Below are 21,162 nucleotides of genomic sequence, written 5' to 3' on the forward strand. Positions count from 1 at the left end.
CGACCAGAGCCACTCTAGCGCCTGGGGCAGAGGCCAAGGAGCCATCCCCAGCACCCGGGCCATCTTTGCTCCAATGGAGCCTTGGCTGCGGGAGGGGAAGAGAGAGACAGAGAGGAAGGAGGGGGCGGGGAGGAGAAGCAAATGGGCATTTCTCCTATGTGCCCTGGCCAGGAATCGAACCCGGGTCCCCCGCACGCCAGGCCGACACTCTACCACTGAGCCAACCGGCCAGGGCCGGAATTTGTACTTTATCTGAAGATATGTTTCCTAAACAAGAAAACAAAAAATAATACTATCAATATCTCCTCCTCAAGTCATATAAATATAGTTTTTAATTGAATAGTTTTAAATTTTCAGTAAGAAGTACTTCATAAATCCAAAGTAATAGTACTTCAGCCCTCGCCAGAAAGCTTGGTTGGTGTTAAAGCATCGTCCCACTACGCAAAGTAACAATATTTCAGACATTCTCATCTCGAATTAATTAGAATAAAATGAACAAAATGCAGGGAAGAAAGTGACTGATATAGAGAACAATGGACAATTGAATTCTTTTATGTGGTAAAATATTCAAACAAAATTTAACATTTTTTGCCTGACCATGCGGTGGCGCAGTGGATGGAGCGTAGGACTGGGATGTGGAGGACCCAGGTTCGAGACCCCGAGGTCGCCAACTTGAGCGTGGGCTCACCTGGTTTGAGCAAAGCTCACCAGCTTGGACCCAGGGTTGCTGGCTCGAGCAAGGGGTTACTCAGTCTACTGAAGGCCCACGGTCAAGGCACATATGAGAGGGAAATCAATGAACAACTAAGGTGTCGCAATGAAAAACCGATGATTGATGCTTCTCGTCTCTCTCCGTTCCTGTCTGTCCCTATCTATCTCTCTCTCTGTCTCTGTAAAAAAAAAAAAAAAAAAAATTAAAAAAAACTTTGCCATTTTAACTTTTTTTTTTTTTTAGAGAGACACAGAGATGGACACAGAAAGAGAGAGAGATGAGAAGCATCAATTTGTAGTTGTGTCACTTTTGTTGTTCATTGATTGCTTCTCATCTGTACTTTGACTGTGGGGCTCCAGCTGAGCCAGCGACCATGGGGTCATATCTGTGATCCCACGCTCAAACCAGCGACCCCAGCTCAAGTTGGTGAGCCTGCACTCAAGCCGGTGACCTTGGAATTTTGAACCTGGGTCCTTAGCATCCCAGGTTAATGCTTTATCCACTGTACCACCACTTGGTCAGGCCCATTATAACCATTTATAAGTGTGGAGTTCTGTGGCATTAAGTACATTTACACTGTTGTGTAACCACTAACCATCTCCAGAACTTTTTCATCTTCCAAAATAAAACTCTGATACTCCGGTTTATCTTCAGATTGCATAAATCTTTCCACTTTTACCAAAATAAAACTCTGTACACACTAAACAATAACTTCCCATTCTCCTCTCTCCTCAGTCTCTGGTAGCCTCCATTCTACTTTCTGGCTCTTTGACTTTGACTATTCTACAATAGGTACCTCATGTACGTGGAGTCATAACAATATGTATCCTTTGTGTTTGGCTTATTTTCTTTGAGAAGAATGTCTTTATGATTCATCCAGAATTCCATTTCTTTTTTATGACTGAATAATAGTCCATTAAAAGTGCATACCAATTTGCTTATGTTTATCAGTTGATGGACATTTTGGTTACTTCCACCTTTTCGAATATTGTGAATAATGCTGGTATGAACCTTGATGTACAAGTATCCGTTTGTCTGCTTTCAGTTCTTTTGGGTATATACTCAGAAGTGGAATTGCTGGATTATATGGAACTCTATATTTAATCTTTTAAGGAACCACCATAGTGTCTTCTACAGTGGCTGTGCATTTTTACATTGCTACTAGCAATTCATATGGGTTCCAGTTTCTCAAAATCCTCACCATCATTTACTTTGGTTTTTTGATAATAGCCATCCTAATAGCTTGTGAAATAGTGTCTTATTGTGGTTTTGATTTGCATTTCCCTAGCAAATGACCAGTGATGTTGAGCATCTTTTCATGTGTTTATTGGCCATTTATAGATCTTTTTTGGAGAAATGTTTATTTAACTCCTTTACCTATTTTTGAATTGGTTTTGTTGTTATTTAGTTGTCGTACTTTATATATTCTAAATACTAATCCTTTATCAGATATATGATTTGCAGATATTTTTACTCATATGCATAATGTTTTGGGAGTTTTTTTTGTATCTTTCTGAAGTTGGAAACGGGGAGGCAGACAGACTCCTGCATGCGACCAACTGGGATCCACTCGGCATGCCCACCAGGGGGCAATGCTCTGCCCATCTGGGGCGTTGCTCTGTTGCAACCAGGGCCATTCTAGCACCTGAGGCAGAGACCACAGAGTTATCCTCAGCGCCCGGGCCAACTTTGCTCCCGGGCCTTGGTTGTGGGAGGGTAAGAGAGAGACAGAGAGGAAGGAGAGGGGGAGGGGTGGAGAAGTAGATGGACGTCTCTTCTGTGTACCCTGGCCAGGAATCGAACCTGGGACTCCTGCACACCAGGCCACGCTCTACCACTGAGCCAACTGGCCAGGGCATAATGTTTTAAAGAACTAAATTAGGGTGGCAACAGTGGGAAGAAAAGACAAGGATATAGCTGAGACTCTGAAGAAAGAATCCTCAAAAAAAAAAGCCTGACCTGTGGTGGCGCAGTGGATAAAGCGTCAACCTGGAACGCTGAGGTCACCAGTTTGAATCCCTGGGCTTGCCGGTCAAGGCACATATGGGAATTGATACTTCCTGTTCCTCCCCCTCCTTCTCTCATTCTCTCTTTCTCTCTTACTGTCTCTCCTCTCTAAAATGAATAAATTAAAACATTAAAAAAAAAGAATCATCAAGATTTGGATAAAGTAGCTGGTTTTTAAGTCAAAATAGCTTGGAACGTTTTAAGCAAGAAAATTTAAATTCTCTGTGGTTCAAAGATTTCTTTTTTAAGTCAGTTTTGTTGACAGTTTTTCCTTTTCTACAGGTATCTCAGGTAGTTTGAACTTTGATGAAGAGACAGATGAGGAGGAAGAAGGAAAGACATTAAGATCTCATTCACCATGTTTGGAGGCAGAGAGACCCAATTCTGCATCCAGCCAGAAATCAGTCACAGTATGTAGTTCTGAAACTTCTTCCTTTGGAGCTAATTTATTTATTTTCCAGATGTCTTCCGTATTTAAATATCATTTGAATGAGGGTTGCTTCAAAAGATTTAAGCTCAAATTTAGACTGAAAGTCCATGACCTCTCTAGTGTCTTGTGTCTCACCCAGCTATTGTGAAGCTATATCCCATTTTGTACTTAGTGCCTTTGGTGCTCTCATAATGTATATATTCACATATTTACTTAACCTCTCAGAGTTTTTCATTATTTTATTAGTAGACTGAGAATGTAGGGATAAATCCATCAGCTATTTCATCCATTAACTATCTTCTCAAAGAGAATACAATGGTGCCTTGACAAACGAGTTTAATTCGTTTCATGGCTGAGCTCGTGACTCAATTTGCTTGTGTGTCAAATCTAATTTCCCCATTTAAATTAATGGAAATGCAATTAATCTGTTCCGGCCACAAAAACCACATGACTTTTTTGTTTTATATGCTTTTAAATAAGAAAATGTACTTTATATATAACAAATATACACACACATACATAATAAGAGAGAATGTAAAGAAATAAACTGGCTTATGAAACGTATTTGCCTTCGAGGTCAGGCAAAGATGCTGGCAGAGGGAGGGGATACATTAGCATAACAATGTCCCTTCCCAAGCAGAAAGGTAATTAGCAATTTCATAGATAGCTGCCCAGTGCCATTCTTAACAATAAAAGTGAGCAAACTGCCTGACCTGTGGTGGCGCGATGGATAAAGCATTGACTTGGAATGCTGAGGTCGTGGGTTCATAACCCTGGGCTTGCCCGGTCAAGGCACATACAACAAGCAATCAATGAACAACTAAGGTGAAGCAACTATGACTTGATACTTGTTGTTCTCTCCCCTCCTCTCTCCGTAAAATCGATAAATAAAATTAAAAGTGAGCAAACTCAGAAAATACAAATTTTACAAACTCATTTGCCCAACAGTCATCATTTTCTTCACTGACTTTTGGCTTTTTTTGCCACTTTTCTTGTTTTCACTTAGAGGCCATTTCAACAAAAACCTTTCCATGGGAGTTTGTTTCTTCCTCCCTTTCAGACCGTTCGGCAGGCTATCTAGTGGAGGGTGACGGAAGCTCGTGATTCAAATGTCCACTCATGATTTAAAGCAGAAAATCCCACGAGTGTCTGCTCATCTCTCAAATTGCTCATGATTTAAAGTGCTTGTGTGTCAAGGTACCACTGTATGAAGTTTTTCTGACCCTGCATCCTATAGCTCATGTATGGCTCTTCTTTCAGGATACAGTAGCGTCCAGTACTTCCACCCAACAAACTGATAACCAGCTGGGAGAAATAGGGAACTTAGAGGACTTTGCTTATAGTCCTGCTCCTCGAGGGATCACAGTCAAGTGTCGGATAACCAGGGATAAAAAAGGAATGGATCGGGGTCTCTTCCCCACTTACTACATGCACTTGGAAAAGGATGAAAATCGGAAGGTATGAATCAGTTTTTTGTTTTTTTTAATTTATTCATTTGAGAGAGGAGAGAGAGAGGAGAGACAGAGAGAGAGAAGGAGGGAGGAGCTGGAAGCATCAACTCCCATGTGTGCCTTGACCAGGCAAGCCCAGGGTTTCGAACCGGCAACCTCAGCACTTCCAGGTTGATGCTTTATCCCACTGCGCCACCACAGGTCAGGCTGAATCAGTTCTTAAGAAAAATCTTGAGAGAGGCGAAGAATGTGAGAATAGATTGCTGATTGGTCTGTGATGGGGATAGCACTGGGATTAGACCCACTTGGCTGGAGTGTGGGGTAGATTGTGGATGGGTCTGGAATGGGGAATAACACTGGAATTAGACCTGCTCAGTGGCAGATTACTAACTGCCAGTTGCTATGATGTTCTTTTTTTTCTGAAGTGAGAAGCTGGCGGGGGGTTGCGTGGGGGGAGACAGACAGACTCCTGCATGTGCCAGACTGGGATCCACCTGGCATGTCCACCAGGGGGTGATGCTCAGCCCATCTGGGGCATTGCTCCACTGCAACCAGAGCCATTCTAGTGCCTCAGGCAGAGGCCATGGAGCCATCCCCAGCACCCAGGCAAACTTTGCTCCAATGGAGCCTTGGCTGTGGGAGGGGAAGAGAGAGACAGAGAGGAAGGAGAGGAGGAAGGGGGAAGAAATAGATGGGCGCTTCTCCTGTGTGCCCTGGCTGGGAATCGAACCCGGGACTTCCACATGCCAGGCCAATGCTGTACCGCTGAGCCAACCAGCCAGGGCCCAGGTGCTATGTTCTTGTTGTCTTCAAAGAACTCACAGTCTAATAGGCAAGATCTGCCCCCACCCCAAAGAAAAAGAATTTTACCCAGAATGTAAGAAAATGGAAGAGAGTATTTGAATGTAATTATTTTCACCTCCATCCTGTTTTGGGGGTCGGGGGTGTTACTGTGTGCTCTTTAGTTTTTATTTTTATTGTGGTAGAACATGACATAGAAGAAAGGGCAAGTTTTAGGGAATAGGAGGAATTGGAAATATAGAAGAACACATAAATGAAATGTCCTGTTTCTCAGCCTAGAATTTCTAGTTTACTATTACTTAAGTTTGAGACAGTTTAATACTTGTTAATGAGCAATGTATTTTGTATTAATACCAAGTATAAGTGAATGGTTTTAGGAACCTCGAATAAGATGATGATAATAGATATCATTGTTATTTTTTTTTTTTGACAGAGAGAGGGACAGACAGGAAGGGAGATGAGAAGCATCAATTCTTCATTGAGCCTGCCTAGTTGTTCATTAATTGCTTTCTCATATGTACCTTGACTGGAGGGCTACTGCAGACCGAGTGACCCCTTGCTCAAGCCAGTGACCTTGGGCTTCAAGCTGATGACCTTTGGGCTCAAGCCAGTGACCATGGGGTCATGTCTATGATCCCACGCCCAAGCCAGTGACCCCTTGCGCAAACCGGAAGAGCCTGCACTCAAGCTGGCAACCTCTGGGTTTTGAACCTGGGTCCTCCACGTCTCAATCCAATGCTCCATCCACTGCACCACTGCCCAGTCAGGCGATATCATTGTTATTATAACCACTATATGTTGAGGGTTTGAGGCATGTGCTATATGCTTTATAAATGTTATCATCTTGCCTGACTGGTGGTGGCATAGTGGATAGTGTCGACCTGTACACTAGTTATTAGTTTTGAAACCCCAAGGTCACTAGTTTGAGCATAGGCTTATCTGGCTTGAGCACAGGCTCATCAGCTTGAGTGTGGAGTTGCTGGCTTGAGCACAGGGTTGCCAGCTGGAGCATGGGATCATCAGCATGGTCCGTGATCCCTGGCTTGAGTCCAGAGGTCATTGGCTTAAAGCTTAAAGTGGCTGGCTTGAGCAAGGGGTCACTGGTTCAGTTGGAGCCCCCCAGTTAGGGCACGTCTGAGAAGCAATCAGTGAGTAACTAACAAGCCGCAACTATGAGTTGATGCTTCTCATTTCTCTCCCTTTCTGTCTCTCAAAACAAACAAACAAATAAGATTACCTATAATCCTTATGACAACTGGGTAATAGGTTTTATATCCCTGCTTTATTTACAAGGAGTTTAGGGAGTGATATCCTGCCTCAGATCACATCAATAAGTGGCAGAGCCAAATTCAAATCATTATCTGCTACCATTAGATATGGTAGTGTTTCTTTAGCCACTACTCTTCTACTTCCCTGTTATTTTCCAAGTCCAGTAGGGTTTAGCAAGGAAGCATAAATATGAGAGTATTCATATCACTGAAATCACAAAAATAGAAACATCCCACCCAACAAAATACAAAAAGGAATATTAGGAATGCAGTTGCAATGAAGAATGGGAAGGGTAGGTATTCAGGATTCTGTTTCTCCTAGAGTTGGAAAGACTCTTATTCATGGAATTTGATGGAGCTTTTTTTTCTTTTTTTTTTATGTTATTATTCTTTAATATACAGAGTTATTTATTTTTTTTTTAAAGATTTTTTTTTTAAAATAAATTTTTATTTGAATGGGGTGACATCAATAAATCAGGGTACATACATTCAAAGAAAACATTTCCAGGTTATCTTGTCATTTAGTTCTGTTGCACACCCATCACCCGAAGCGAGATCATCCTCCGCCACCCTCCATCCAGTTCTCTCTGTACCCCTCCCCCTCCCCCTCTCCCTCCTTCCCTCCCCCCACCTCCCCATAGCCACCACACTCCTGTCCATGCCTCTTAGTCTCGCTTTTATGTCCCACCAATGTATGGAATCCTGCAGTTCCTGTTTTTTTCTGATTCGCTTATTTCACCCCGCACAATGCTACCAAGACTCCACCATTCCTCTATAAGTGATCCAATGTCACCATTTCTCCTAGCTGAATAATATACCATGGTGTATATGTGCCCCATCTTCTTCATCCAGTCCTCTATTTTTTTTTACAGTGATTAAAAGCCTTTAAGCAAACTCTTGGCCAATACAGCAAGAATCCCTAAAAGAGTAGTGTCCTTAACATGTTCCCCAAGTCCAAGTTGGCTCCATCACCATGCCAAATCCCTGAAAAATGCAACCCAACCACAGTTCAGTCTGTTAGGAGCTGTCACAGGGAGCAGGAGTCCAGGAAAGTTCCCCACAGGAAAAGTCCGCATGGCACTGGAATTGTCACCATTCTATATTTTGCAGCTCATGTCCAAGTCCCAATGACCGCTGCTTCTAGCTGGTAATGATTCAGGTAGAATATACAGAGTTATATTTCACTTGTTCAAATATATAATACTTTTCAGATAATCATCTGAACTTTTACTTTCATAAAGCATGCATTCTACTTTAATTTATTCTTTTTTTTTTATAAATAAATTTTTATTTTAATGGGGTGACATCAATAAACCAGGGTACATACATTCAAAGAAAACATTTCTAGGTTATCTTGTCATTTAGTTCTCTTGCATACCCATCACCCGAAGAGAGATCATCCTCCGCCACCCTCCATCCAGTTCTTTCTGTACCCCCCCTCCCCCTCTCCCTCCTTCCCTCCCCCCACCCCCTGTAACCACCACACTCCTGTCCATGCCTCTTAGTCTCGCTTTTATGTCCCACCAATGTATGGAATCCTGAAGTTCCTGTTTTTTTCTGATTCGCTTATTTCACCCCGCACAATGCTACCAAGACTCCACCATTCCGCTGTAAGTGATCCAATGTCATCATTTCTCCTAGCTGAGTAGTATACCATGGTGTATATGTGCCCCATCTTCTTCATCCAGTCCTCTATTTTTTTTTTACAGTGATTAAAAGCCTTTAAGCAAACTCTTGGCCAATACAGCAAGAATCCCTAAAAGAGTAGTGTCCTTAACATGTTCACCAAGTCCAAGTTGGCTCCATCACCATGCCAAATCCCTGAAAAATGCAACCCAACCACAGTTCAGTCTGTTAGGAGCTGTCACAGGGAGCAGGAGTCCAGGAAAGTTCCCCACAGGAAAAGTCCGCATGGCACTGGAATTGTTGTCACCATTCTATATTTTGCAGCTCATGTCCAAGTCCCAATGACCGCTGCTTCTAGCTGGTAATGATTCAGGTAGACTGGAAAAAGCCATTTGCAGCATGCATGGATATGGAGCTTCTGTTCTCCTCTGCCTGGAGAGTTGAGACCAGGTTGCTCTTTCCTGGAGCTCTGCGACTGTGGCATGGTAAAGAGAACCCTGGGATACACTAAGCTGGGTGGCGAAGGTAAATTCATAATACAAGTTGGCAAAAGGAGGAAAGAGAGCTCTAAATTAGGAGTAGGTCCCGGCCTGAAATATGAGTGGGGCATTGAGGTAGGAGGGATAAAGGAAACACTATATATTAAGCAAAGCAGCAGAAAATAGGACTATCAACACCCACAACAGAGATCTTTGAGGGAAGAATAAAAAACCTGACTAATCAGGCAAAACATAGTTAAGTGGCCCTTGATGGAGCTTTTTAAAAAGACATTGGAGGCCCTGGCCGGTTGGCTCAGTGGTAGAGCATCGGCCTGGCGTGTGGAAGTCCCGGATTCAATTCCTGGCCAGGGCACACAGGAGAAGTGCCCATCTGCTTCTCCACCCCTCCCCCTCTCCTTCCTCTCTGTCTCTCTCTTCCCCTCCCACAGCCAAGGCTCCATTGGAGCAAAGATGGCCCAGGCGCTGGGGATGGCTCCGTGGCCTCTGCCTCAGGCGCTGGAGTGGCTCTGGTCGCAACAGAGCGACACCCAGGATGGGCAGAGCATTGCCCCCTGGTGGGCATGCCGGGTGGATCCTGGTCGGGCGCATGCGGGAGTCTGTCTGACTGTCTCCCTGTTTCCAGCTTCAGGAAAAAAAAAAAAAAAAAAGACATTGGAGGCCCTAGCCAGTGGTTCAGTGGATAGAGTGTTGGCCTGGCATATGGACGCTCTGGTTCAATCCCTGGTTAGGGCACACAAGAGAGGCAACCATCTGCTTCTCTCCCCCTCTCTCTTCCCCTTTTCTCCCTCTTCTCTTCCTGCAGCCAAAGGCTTAATTGGTTTGAGTGTGGCCCTAGATACTGGGGATAGCTCAGTTGGTCCAAGCACTTCAGTCTCAGGTGCTAAAAATAGTTCACTATTTCCCCTCCTGTCACCTAGAAAGAAATAAAAAGATCTTGGAGGTTTTAGGAATAGATTTGTAAATAATTATATAAAGAACTGAGCCTAGTGCATTTAGTAGGGAAACACTGATAGTGAATTCTGAGAAGCATTATGAAGGTTAGGAAAAGGGATAAAGACTCACAGATGGGTCTTCTTGGAGAAAACACCAAATGGTAATGACACCAAGGACTGAGACAGGGTGAGACTGTGGGCCCTGAAATGGAGGCTTCTGTGGCTTCTGTCTAGGGTGGGGATCGAGGCCACAGAGTTCATGAGGCAAGGCCAAGGACAAGGAGTGGATGCCCTTCACTAAGCTAGGTCGTCTGGCCAAAGACATGATCAGGTCCCTGCAGGAGACCTATCTCTTTTGCCTGTCCATCAAGGAATCTGAAATTGTTGATTTTTTTCCTGGGGGCAACCCTCAAGGATGAGGTTTTGAAGATTATGTAAAAGCAGATTCGTGTTGGCCAGGAGACCAGGTTCAAGACATTTGTCACCACTGGGAATTACAGTGGCCATGTTGATCAGGGTGTTACATGCCACAAGGAAGTAGCCATTGCCATCTATAGAACCATCATGCTGACCAAGTCTCCATAGTCCCTGTGCGGTGAGGCCACAGGAGGAAAAAGATTGGCAAGGTGACTGGCAAATGTTGCTTTGTGCTGGTGAACTCATCCCTACCACCAGTGCACTGCCATTGTCTCAGCTGCTGGGCCCAAGAAGCTACTGTTGATGGATGGTGTTGAGGGCTGCTACACCTCTGGCAAAGGCTGCACTGCTGCCCCAGGCAGCTTTGCCAAGGCCGCCTTTGACGGCATCTCCAAGACCTAGAGCTTCTCTCACCCCTGACCTCTAGAAAGAGACCATGTTCACCAAGTCTCCATATTAGGAGTTCAGACCGTCTTGTGAAGACGCACACCAGATTCTCCGTGCAGAGGATCCCAGAGTCCAGCTGTGGTTCCCACATAATTTTATACAAGAAAATTAAAGTGAATTAACCCTGTGTAATAAAAAAAACCCAAAGCCTGACCTGTGGTGGCGCAGTGGATAAAGCGTCAACCTGGAAACGCTGAGGTTGCCGGTTCAAAACCCTGGGCTTGCCTGGTCAAGGCACATATGGGAGTTGATGCTTCCTGCTCCTCCCCCCTTTCTCTCTCTCTCTCTCTCTCTCTCTCTCTCTCTCTCTCTCTCTCTCTCCTCTCTATAATGAATAAATAAAATTTAAAAAAATCTTAAAAAAAAAAAAAAACCCAAAGATTTGACTGCTTGGGACTTGATAGACACTGATAAACACTGAGTAGGTAAAACAAACTATAGCAATTCTCTTGCCTGACCAAGCAGTGGCGCAGTGGATAGAGCGTCGGACTGGGATGCAGGACCCGGGTTCGAGACCCCAAGGTCGCCAGCTTGAGTGTGGGCTCATCTGGTTTGAGGAAAAAGCCCACCAGCTTGAACCCAAGGTCGCTGGCTCCAGCAAGGGGTTACTCAGTCTGCTGAAGGCCCGTGGTCAAGGCACATATGAGAAAGCAATCAATGAACAACTAAGGTGTTGCAGCACGCAATGAAAAACTAATGATTGATGCCTCTCATCTTTCTCCGTTCCTGTCTGTCCCTGTCTATCCCTCTCTCTGACTCACTCTCTGTCTCTGTAAAAAACAAAAAATAAAAAAAATAAAAAAACAAAAAAAACTAGAGCAATTCTCTTGACTTTATTTTTTACCCTTTTCCCCCTAGATATTTCTTCTTGCAGGTAGAAAGCGGAAAAAGAGCAAAACATCCAACTACCTTATCTCCACTGATCCAACAGATTTATCTCGTGAAGGGGAAAGTTATATTGGCAAACTCAGGTAAGAGCAGCCTTGTATCACTTTCCGATTCTTTCTGGTACTTTTATTCCTGTTGTAAAAAATAATATAAATGGAGCCACTTTAAAAATGGAGCGGGAGCTGACTTGCATGCCTTATGCCTCAAACCTTTGGAATGTTAGAATAGGGCAAAATAACCTTTGAACGCAGCCTAAAGCAGTGTTGGATAAAGATAACAAGAAGGCAGATATTATGATTACCAGGCTGATGGCCACCTGGCCAAAAATTAAAAACATCATTTAGAATTAGTGTCACTGTGTTAGCTTACCTGCCCCACTAGCAGTGCCTGCCTCGTGTTGATGTAATTGTTCTCCTTCCCTTTCTCGTACATACTTCTTGCCTTTTCCCCCTAATCGGAACACTGTTTGGGCTTCTGCCTAAATCAGTGCTTCCTGAATAGCTGTTATTCTTTTGAACTCAAATAAATGCGTGTTGCCTCTCACTTTGGCCTTTCATTTTTAGGTTAACACAGTAGTTTAAGAATACATATCTTTTTTACAATGAGCACATATTAATGTTATAATCTAAAGAAAAAGAGGTTAGAAGAAAATCTAAGTCCTTTGTTTTAATGAGAGATCTTTGAAAAAGTGATGAGGAACATTTAGACATTTGGAGGACAGGCACATGGGCTTCCATTCTGTTAGGTACCTCTCCTAGACTGTGTAGGAGAAAAAGTGTAGATCATTATGGTGACTTTTTTTGTTGATTCTAGATCCAACCTCATGGGGACGAAGTTTACGGTGTATGACCATGGTGTCAGCCCAGCTAAGGCCCAAGCTCTGGTCGAAAAGGCCTATACCCGGCAGGAGCTGGCAGCCATCTGTTATGTGAGTGCTGTCTTCAGCATTTACTCTTTTCCGTAATTTCCTGAATGTCGCACTGGCATTTCACACTTAACATAACCTACATGGAACTCGTAATCTTCCCTTTCAAGCATGTTTCTGTTTCTGTGATCCTTCTGTTGCTGGTATCCTTTTCTCTATATATTCCAAGTTTTAATTATTTATGAATTTCCAAGTTCTTTTTTTTTGTACTGTTTTAATATGCCTTGTCTTATCTACTCTTCCCTTTTCCTAATGCCATTGGATTAACACAGACCTTCATTACTTCTTAGTCCATTGACCAGAGGCTACAATAAATTACAAACTGATCTCTCTGCATTTAGTCTTTTTCTGTCTGTACTCCTGCCAGGTTAATCTTTCTAAAATAACTCTGGTTGATCTTGTTCTTCTTCTTCAAATCTTTTTTAACTACCCATGTGTACAGAATAAAGCCCTAACACTTGAGCCTTTCCTTTCAGATGTTCTAGTGGCACACTCCCGGCCATCTGGTTCTCATTACTTTGGCCACAGCTGCCCTCCTGTGCTCCACCATGTGATCTTCCCTCTCCTGAGAGCTTTCCCTTTTCCTTCCCGCCCTTTGCCATACCAACTGATGCCACAGAGAGTCCTGCCCACTGGATGTGGTTGACATTCCTTTGTACACCTCCCATGACACCCAGTGCTGCCTCTCAGAGTTGAGTAAAAGAAAGGAAGGTGTTAACCTAACCTTGATCTCAAAAGTCTCAACACTTTAAATACGTGTGACTCTTGTGTATATGTATATGTAAATATATGTGTATACACACACAAGCATATATCTACCTGTTTTTTTCACTGAATTTATTGGGGTGACTCTGGTTAACATAATTATACAGGTTTCAGGTGCCCAGTTCTACAACACATCTCTGTATACTGTATTATATGTTCACTTCCCCAAGTCAAGTCCTGGCCTATCACCAGTTGTCCCCCGTACCCTCTTTCCTACCTATTTAATGTGCTTATTCATATATAACTGCCTGGCTTGACAGCTGAGTTTCTTGCCTCCTGATACAACCCATTTAATTTACACTGTAATTCTCACTGTAGATTATATAATGTCATGCCCTCATTACAAAATAAATATTTATTTTATTTTTATTTTTCAGTGAGAGAGACAGAGAGATGAGAAGCATCAACTTGTAGTTGTGGCACCTCAGTCATTCATTGATGGCTTCTCATACTTGCCTTGATGGGGGAGGGGGCTTCAGCCAAGCCAGTGACCGCTTGTTCAAGCCAGGGACTTAGACTTCAAGCCAGCAACTATGGGATCATGTCAGTGATTTAACACTCAAGCTGGTGAGTCCTTGCTCCAGCTGGTGAGCCAGTACTCAAGCTGGATGAACCCACACCGAAGCCAGCTATCTTGGAATTTTGAACCTGGGACCTCAGTGTCCCACGTCAATGCTCTATCCACTGTGTCACCACAGGACAGGTGGGAAATAAATATTTATTGATGAAAAAATTGGACAGTTTGCTCACAGTTGTCTCAAAGTTCATTTAAGATTAAAGAGTAAGGCATGACCAGGCGGTGATGCAGTGGATAGAGCGTCAGACTGGGATACGGAAGGACCCAAGTTCGAGACGCCGAAGTCGCCAGCGTGAGCGCGGGCTCATCTGGCTTGAGCAAAAAAAAACAAAAAAAACTCACCAGCTTACCCCAAGGTCGCTGGCGCAAGCAAGGAGTTACTTGGTCTGCTGAAGGCCCCCAGTCAAGGCACATATGAGAAAGCAATCAATGAACAACTAAAGTCTCTCAACAAAAAACTGATGATTGATGCATCTCTCTCTGTTCCTGTTTGTCCCTATCTTTCCCTCTCTCTGTCCCTGTAAAATAAATAAATAAAAATAAGAAGTTAAAGTCATTAAAAACAAAAAGATTAAAGAGTAAGCCTGGCCTGTGGTGGCAGAGTGGATAAAGTGTCAACCTAGAATGCCGAGGTTGCCCTGGCCAGGTAGCTCGGTTGGTGAGAGTGTCGTCCCGAAGCACAGAGGTTGCCGGTTTGGTCCCTGGTCAGGGCACATACAGGAACAGATGGATGTTCCTGTCTCTGTGTCTCTCTCTCCCCCTTCTCTCTCTAAAAATCAGTAAAATAAACATTTAAAAAAGAAAAATGGAATGCTGAGGTCACCAGTTCAAAACCCTGGGCTTTCCCAGTCAAGGAACATACAACAAGCAACCAATGAACAACTAAAGTGAAGCTACTGTAAGTTGATACTTCTCACTCCTCTCACCCCCTCTTTTTATAAAATCAATCAATAAAAAAATCTAAAGATAAAAGAGTAATAGTAAGTTTTCAAGCCAATAGAATCTATTTTAAATTCAAGTGTGCAAAATTAGGTTTAAAAAGAGGACTATAATTACTTTCCTGGTCTTGATTCTCTAGCTCTCTTTGTTTAATTACAGTAATAATAGCTTTAGTGCTCTTGATATTGTCAGCATTTTACATGCCCAAGTAAGTGAATTGTCTTGTTTTTCTTTCTGTTTCCAAGTTCTGTCTTGCTTACTTTTCTTCCAGGAAACAAATTTACTTGGATTTAAAGGTCCTAGGAAAATGTCTGTGATCATTCCAGGGATGAATATGAGCCATGAACGGATCCCATTTCGGCCACAAAATGTAAGAACATATTTAATCAGCAAAGGATTCTAAAAGACAAGAATTCAATACAGAAGAGATCCAAAATGGGTCGATTCTTCTAGAGCCCCAAACTGGAGTGTTGCTCATAGTCTTCTTTAGCAGGGCCATCCATCCAGAACTCAGGATAAGTACAGTTGCAGAGCAGTTGCTAGAGTGCTTGATTTGCAGCCACTCAGTCTGCAATGACAAATGTTAATCTGTAAGAATAAAAAAAAAAAAAAAATCCAGCATATTTTTGGCTTTCTTTGAATGTTTCTGTTTTACTCTTCTGCAATGGAGAAAATATTCCCCTACTCTCTCTTTGCCCTCATAGAATGGAGAACACATGGTTTTCTTATGCTTTTCAGTACAAAGTAATGATTTTCCTTTCAAATAGGATCATGAGAGCTTGCTTTCAAAATGGCAAAACAAAACCATGGAGAATTTGATTGAGCTGCACAACAAGGCTCCAGTCTGGAATGACGACACTCAGTCCTATGTCCTGAACTTCCATGGCCGGGTCACACAGGCATCTGTGAAGAATTTTCAGATAGTCCACGAAAATGACCGTAAGCCATCAGACAGCTGTATGGAAATAGAAGGAAGCATGTTCTTACACGGTGGGGAAATGAACATTTCCTATTACTGATAGGAAGCTATATTCAGGATAACTTATCTAAGTAATGATTTCTTTGGAAAGATAACAGTTTTACCGCGTTGAGGACTGAAGAGTGAGAGATTTCCTGTGGGCAATCAGAGAAGTCTTGAATGAAGCTGTTTGGGAAGCAAGTGCAAATGACCTATCAGAAAAGGTTCCTTGCAGCTTGTGCTGTTCCCAGCAAGCTTCTCTTGACTTGTCTCTCCTCTTCCCTCTTTGTGCTGGTCAGGAGTAGTCTCTCATTCTCTGCAGTTGAGGGGAATCATAATAGAAACTTTGTCCCTCTCTTCTTGTCTGTCTCTCTTAAAAAAAACAACACCCAACTTTGCGTATGGTTAGCAGACATTCTTTTTTTTAAATTGGTTTTAAAGAGAGAGAGAGAGAGGCGGGGGGTGGGGGAGTAGGAACCATCAACTTGTAGTAGTTGCTTCTCGTAAGTACGTGCCTTGACTTGGCAAGCCCGGGGGTTGGGACCAGCGACCTCAGCATTCCAGGTCAACACTTCATCCACTGTGCCACCACAGGTCAGGCTAGCACACGTTCTTGTTAATACCACTTTCATTCTCCCTAAAAGTTTCCCATTCTAAAGAGACCTGATTAACTGACCTATTAGGAGGATTTTTTTTCTGTATCTTAACAGGCTTTTCCCCAGTATAACCACATTATCTTCTAATGTAATATTTTTTCTCTGTTTCTAGCTGACTATATAGTCATGCAGTTTGGACGTGTGGCCGATGACGTATTCACCCTGGACTACAACTACCCAATGTGTGCTCTGCAGGCCTTCGCTATTGGGCTCTCGAGCTTTGACAGCAAACTGGCATGTGAATAGACAGAAAGCATGCAGAGCTGGACCCCTTTTTTTTACAACAGAGCGTTCAGGAGCGGATAGCTGTCTCCCTTGCTCTTGTCCCAGAACATGAAGAGAGACAGCCTGCCCCTTTTGGAATAATCCCTGAATGTATGCATGTATGTGTATATACATATGTGTGTGTGTGTGTATCTATATAATGTATACACACGTATATGTTTACACACAGACTCCACTTCTCTGGCTTTCACAACCTGGTCAGGGCTTACAGTGTAACAAAGGTGAGAAGTTATTCAAAGCACAGGAAGTTTCTTGTCCAGGGCACGCTGGCGACTCCCGAGGTTACTGCCCCTGCCAGATTCCATGCTTGGAAACTTGCAGCTAGAGTCAGGTTCTAATAATTAAACACTTGGATCTCTTTTTTTGAAGATCTTTTCAGAGAGGGGACAGTTCCTTAAATTGACTTTAGCCTTTAGAGTTGCACACTTTATCTATAAATGGCCAGATAGTCTCTCTTATTATAACTCGGCTCCATCACTGCAAAAGCAGCCACAGCCAATTTATACACAAGCAAGTGTGGCCGTGTTCCAGTGAAACTTCATTTACAAAACCACAGAGGTCAGATCTGGCCTGTGGGCTGTAGTTTGCCAACCTCTGCTTCAGATACATCTCTGTACTCTCTGTACTTGGGCATTTCCGAAATGGCCTGTAGTGATGAGATGATACGAGTGGGAAATGGATATCTCCGGGAAGCAACAGTCCTACAAATTGGATCCAAAGAGGTATTTGGCTGCATTCACTATTATGAAGTGTTACCTTGTCTTGGTGACAGTGGTTTTTGGAGTATCATTTACCATCAGAACTGGGAAACCTGAAGTTCGTGGTCATTTGAGTCCATACAGGGGGGTTCTGTTACACTGCTCAGCACACCCATGGGAGGAGGCAGTGTCAGCCACTTCACCTACCTGAACAGAAAAACTTGTGTACAGTAAGAAACAAATCTAAAATTGTCTTTATCACATGGAGTGTGATACCTGGTTTTTGGAGCTAGCTTATTCCCATGGTGCTTGGAAGGCACTGATGTCACAGTCTCCTCTTCCCTTTCTTCCCTCAGAGCAGATTGGCACCAATCTTAGTCAAAGTGGCTATTGCCAAATTTGTGATCAGTGATACAATAATTACGTGGCTATGGCCAAATTTGTGATCAATGATATGAAAGTCATATAATTGTCTTAATTTCAGTTTAGACTGAAAACATAAACTCAAGAGGTGACTTAGTGTAGTTGAGACTGAGAGTAATTTGGCAGTTGCCTTCATTTTCAACCCAGGAGTGCCTCCCACATCTGTATATGGAGCCTTTAGTATAGAGGGACACACATACCTGTAGACCATGTAAGAAGTAAGAGACCTATCATGTATCAAAACTTTCATTGTCAAAAAACAAACAAAAAAAAACCTCATTGTCATTCCTAAGAGATCTCAGGAAAGGCTTGGTGAAGACCAGCCAGCTAACTCTTGAGTTCTGTAGACCTTGTTGGGAAGAACTTTGGGCTTATTTTCTTGACATAAATACTAACCAGCTCCGGAAAGCCTGGTTCACTGGTACAGATCAAGCTCCTGTCAGTCTTCCTCACAGGTTATGAGTTTTGCTAAATTCAGGTTATTAGCACCTCCCCAAAAAACATGACTCGACTACCAGCTCACCAGTCTTGGAGTGTATTTGAATCTTGAAAATCCAATAAGTTGGTGAGTTCTGCATTCAGCATTGCCCACTTCCCAAGCCTTGGTGCAGTGAGCTATTTGCCAGTATGGGGCAAGGAATCAGTGGCTGTTGCTCCATTCTGTTTCCCTTCTCTGGACTTCCTTTCTGTCTCCACTTCCTGTTCCATGCTCCACATCAAACAGCAATATGAAAGGAAGTGTGGGAGACGAAAAGACCCTGGCTCCTCCGCCACAGGAAAGTCCTACCTGCTGTGTTGTGAAATTATTGGTTTCCATCTCAGGCATGCTTCCCATCAAGTGCCTCCTTCATAGAAGTGCCCAAAGCCCTTCAGACTTTAGGCACCACCTCCCTCATATACTGTCAGAGGAGCTGCCCTCCTTGAAAATTTACCTCTGGTTGCAGTAATTGACAACATCTGGAGAAGGGGACCTCTTGGGCTGGCCAGATCTAATCCTGCTTCCTGCTCCCTCTGGCTCAGACATTTATACCCTGGCTTCATGTACTTACTACCTGGATGTGCAGGTGATTGGTTTTACATAAATCATATTTATACCTTTTGTATGCTACAGAAATAAAAAATTTCTATAAAAATGGGAGTGTTGCCATTCTTCTTTGCAAAAGTCCATCCCTTATGTGGTTCCTACTGTCATGTTCTCTAATAGTAATTTTCATCCCTTGGCAACAGTGAACTAACCTTCCAGGAATCATCACCATAGCTCTTTCCCAAGGGAGCACAGGATCCTGGAGCCTGTGGAGTCGGCGCTCCAGACTGTCTAGACTCATCCTACATGTTACTGAGTTTTCTGGATAGATGATGGCAAAGAGCCAAGCATAGGGGGGGCCACAAAAGGGTAGGATTTGTCTGGTTCTGGATGCCTACACTCATTTTCCTGGGTCACCTTTGTTGGTGTTTGCTGATTCAGCAGCAAAACAAATCAAATATCCAAGTGGAGTAGACCTTTTATCTCTTTCTATTAAGTGCTTACTTTGTGTGTGTGTGTGTGTGATAAGAGACAGGAACAGACAGACCGGAAGGGAAAGAGATGAGGAACATCAATTCTTTGTTGCAGCACCTTAGTTTCTCAGTGATTGCTTTCTCGTATGTGCCTTGACTGGGGGACTACAGCAGACCGAGTGACCCCTTGCTTAAGCCAGTGACCTTGGGTTCAAGCTGGTGAGCCTTGCTCAAACCAGGTGAGCCTGTGCTCAAACTGGCGACCTTGGGGTTTCGAACCTGGGTCCTCAGCATCCCAGTCTGACGTTCTATCCACTGCGCCACCATCTGGTCAGGCTGTTTACATTTTAAAGCTACCTTATATGGGACAAGTTGAAAAATGCAGGTGTTTATAAGTCTTGACGAGGCTTTCCTGTTCTTCCCAGTGTCATAGCAATGAGGCACATGGAGAACAGCAAGAAGAGCCTAAAAATCAGGATGAGAGCTGGAGTCAGAGTTTAGTTCTTAGTTTTTCACATTCTTTTTGGCTAAGGTGCATGGCTGGCCAAACAGGTTATTTGTGACTTATTTATACACTTCAGTTACCAGGAAGGAATAATATCAATGATTATTGACATGAAAGCTATCACCAAGTGTTATTTAAAAATCTAAAGCAGGTCTGCAAAAGGCTCTTTTGTGGTCAGTTTAATAGACCATAAAAGAAAAACTAGCATCAACTGACTTCCTTTAGATGGCATTATTGGTGCAGAAATAGATTTTTTAAAAATTATTTTAGAGAGAGAGAGGGAGAGAGAGGAGAGAAAAGTATCATATAGTTGCTTCACTTTAGTTCACTGATTGCTTCTCATACATGCCTTGGGCAGTGGGGGTGGGGGGTGGGGAGCTCAAGCCGAGCCAGTGACCCCTTGCTCATGCCAGTGACCTTGGGATCATGATGATTGATTCCATGCTTAAGCCGGCAGGCAACCTTGGGGTTTGAACTGGGGACCTCAGCATTCTGGGTCAATGCTCTATTCATTGCGCCACTACTAGGTAGGCTATAGGTGCAGATATAAAGTGATAGATTGTGGCAAAATTCCTGAGTGCAGGCCCTTTTTTATGCCAGTGATTTGTCATATGCCTCTTTCCTCATCTGTCAACTGAGATTTTGAATTATATGATCTTCAATTTTTTTTTTCTGCCTGACCAGGCGGTGGCGCAGTGGATAGAGCATTGGACTGGGATGCCGAGGACCCATGTTCGAGACCCCGAGGTCTCCAGCTTGAGCGCAGGCTCATCTGGTTTGAGCAAAAACTCACCAGCTTGGACCCAAGGTCGCTGGCTTGAGCAAGGGGTTACTCTGTCTGCTGTAGCCCCACGGTCAAGGCACATATGAGGAAGCAATCAATGAACAACTAAGGCGTCGCAACAAAAAACTGATCATTGATGCTTCTCATCTCTCTCCGTTCCTGTCTGTCTGTCCCTATCTATCCCTCTAATTCTGTCTCTGTAAAAAAAAAAAAATTCTTAGTGGAGGAGAGATAAGACTCCTGCATGCTCCCCAACTGGGATCTACCTGTCAACTTCCGTCTGGGGCCAATGCTTGAATCAGCTGAGCTATACATAGTGCCCAGGGGCAACACTCAAAGCAATCAAGTCACTGGCTGTGAGAGGGAAAGAGAGAAGGGGTAGAGGGAAGGGGATAGAAGCAGATGGTCGCTTATGTGTACCCCGACTGGGAACTGAACCCAGGATGTACGCATGGCATGCCAATGCTTATCCCCTGAGCCAACTGGCCAGGGCCCAGCTCTTCAATTTTTTAATTACATGATTCTTCCCACGCATGCTATCAACAATATGGAATTTCCATAAATGTGTTTTGACTTGAGCTCTGGTTACCTTCTGGACAGACACAAGTTGTACATGGCTGCAGATACTGCTGGGAGAACATACAGACCTTAGGAAAACACCGGGGCTACTT

The 21,162-nt window shown here is 43.4% G+C and overlaps 1 protein-coding gene and 1 pseudogene across 1 annotated transcript in view; both read left to right on the forward strand.

Annotated features, from left to right (window-relative positions):
- Positions 1-17,933, forward strand: part of TULP3 (TUB like protein 3) — a 56,125-nt gene extending 38,192 nt beyond the window's left edge. The window contains exons 5-11 of the mRNA XM_066368588.1: positions 3,002-3,129; positions 4,410-4,607; positions 11,450-11,562; positions 12,293-12,407; positions 14,957-15,055; positions 15,453-15,624; positions 16,412-17,933. Coding sequence (XP_066224685.1) covers positions 3,002-3,129; positions 4,410-4,607; positions 11,450-11,562; positions 12,293-12,407; positions 14,957-15,055; positions 15,453-15,624; positions 16,412-16,545 — 959 coding nt within the window. The 3' untranslated portion in view covers positions 16,546-17,933. The remainder of the gene's footprint in view (positions 1-3,001; positions 3,130-4,409; positions 4,608-11,449; positions 11,563-12,292; positions 12,408-14,956; positions 15,056-15,452; positions 15,625-16,411) is intronic.
- LOC136393874 (small ribosomal subunit protein uS5 pseudogene) lies at positions 9,827-10,713 on the forward strand (annotated as a pseudogene).
- Positions 17,934-21,162: the final 3,229 nt, after the last annotated feature.

The sequence above is a fragment of the Saccopteryx leptura genome, chromosome 2 (genome assembly GCF_036850995.1).
Source record: "Saccopteryx leptura isolate mSacLep1 chromosome 2, mSacLep1_pri_phased_curated, whole genome shotgun sequence".
Lineage (NCBI taxonomy): Eukaryota > Metazoa > Chordata > Mammalia > Chiroptera > Emballonuridae > Saccopteryx > Saccopteryx leptura.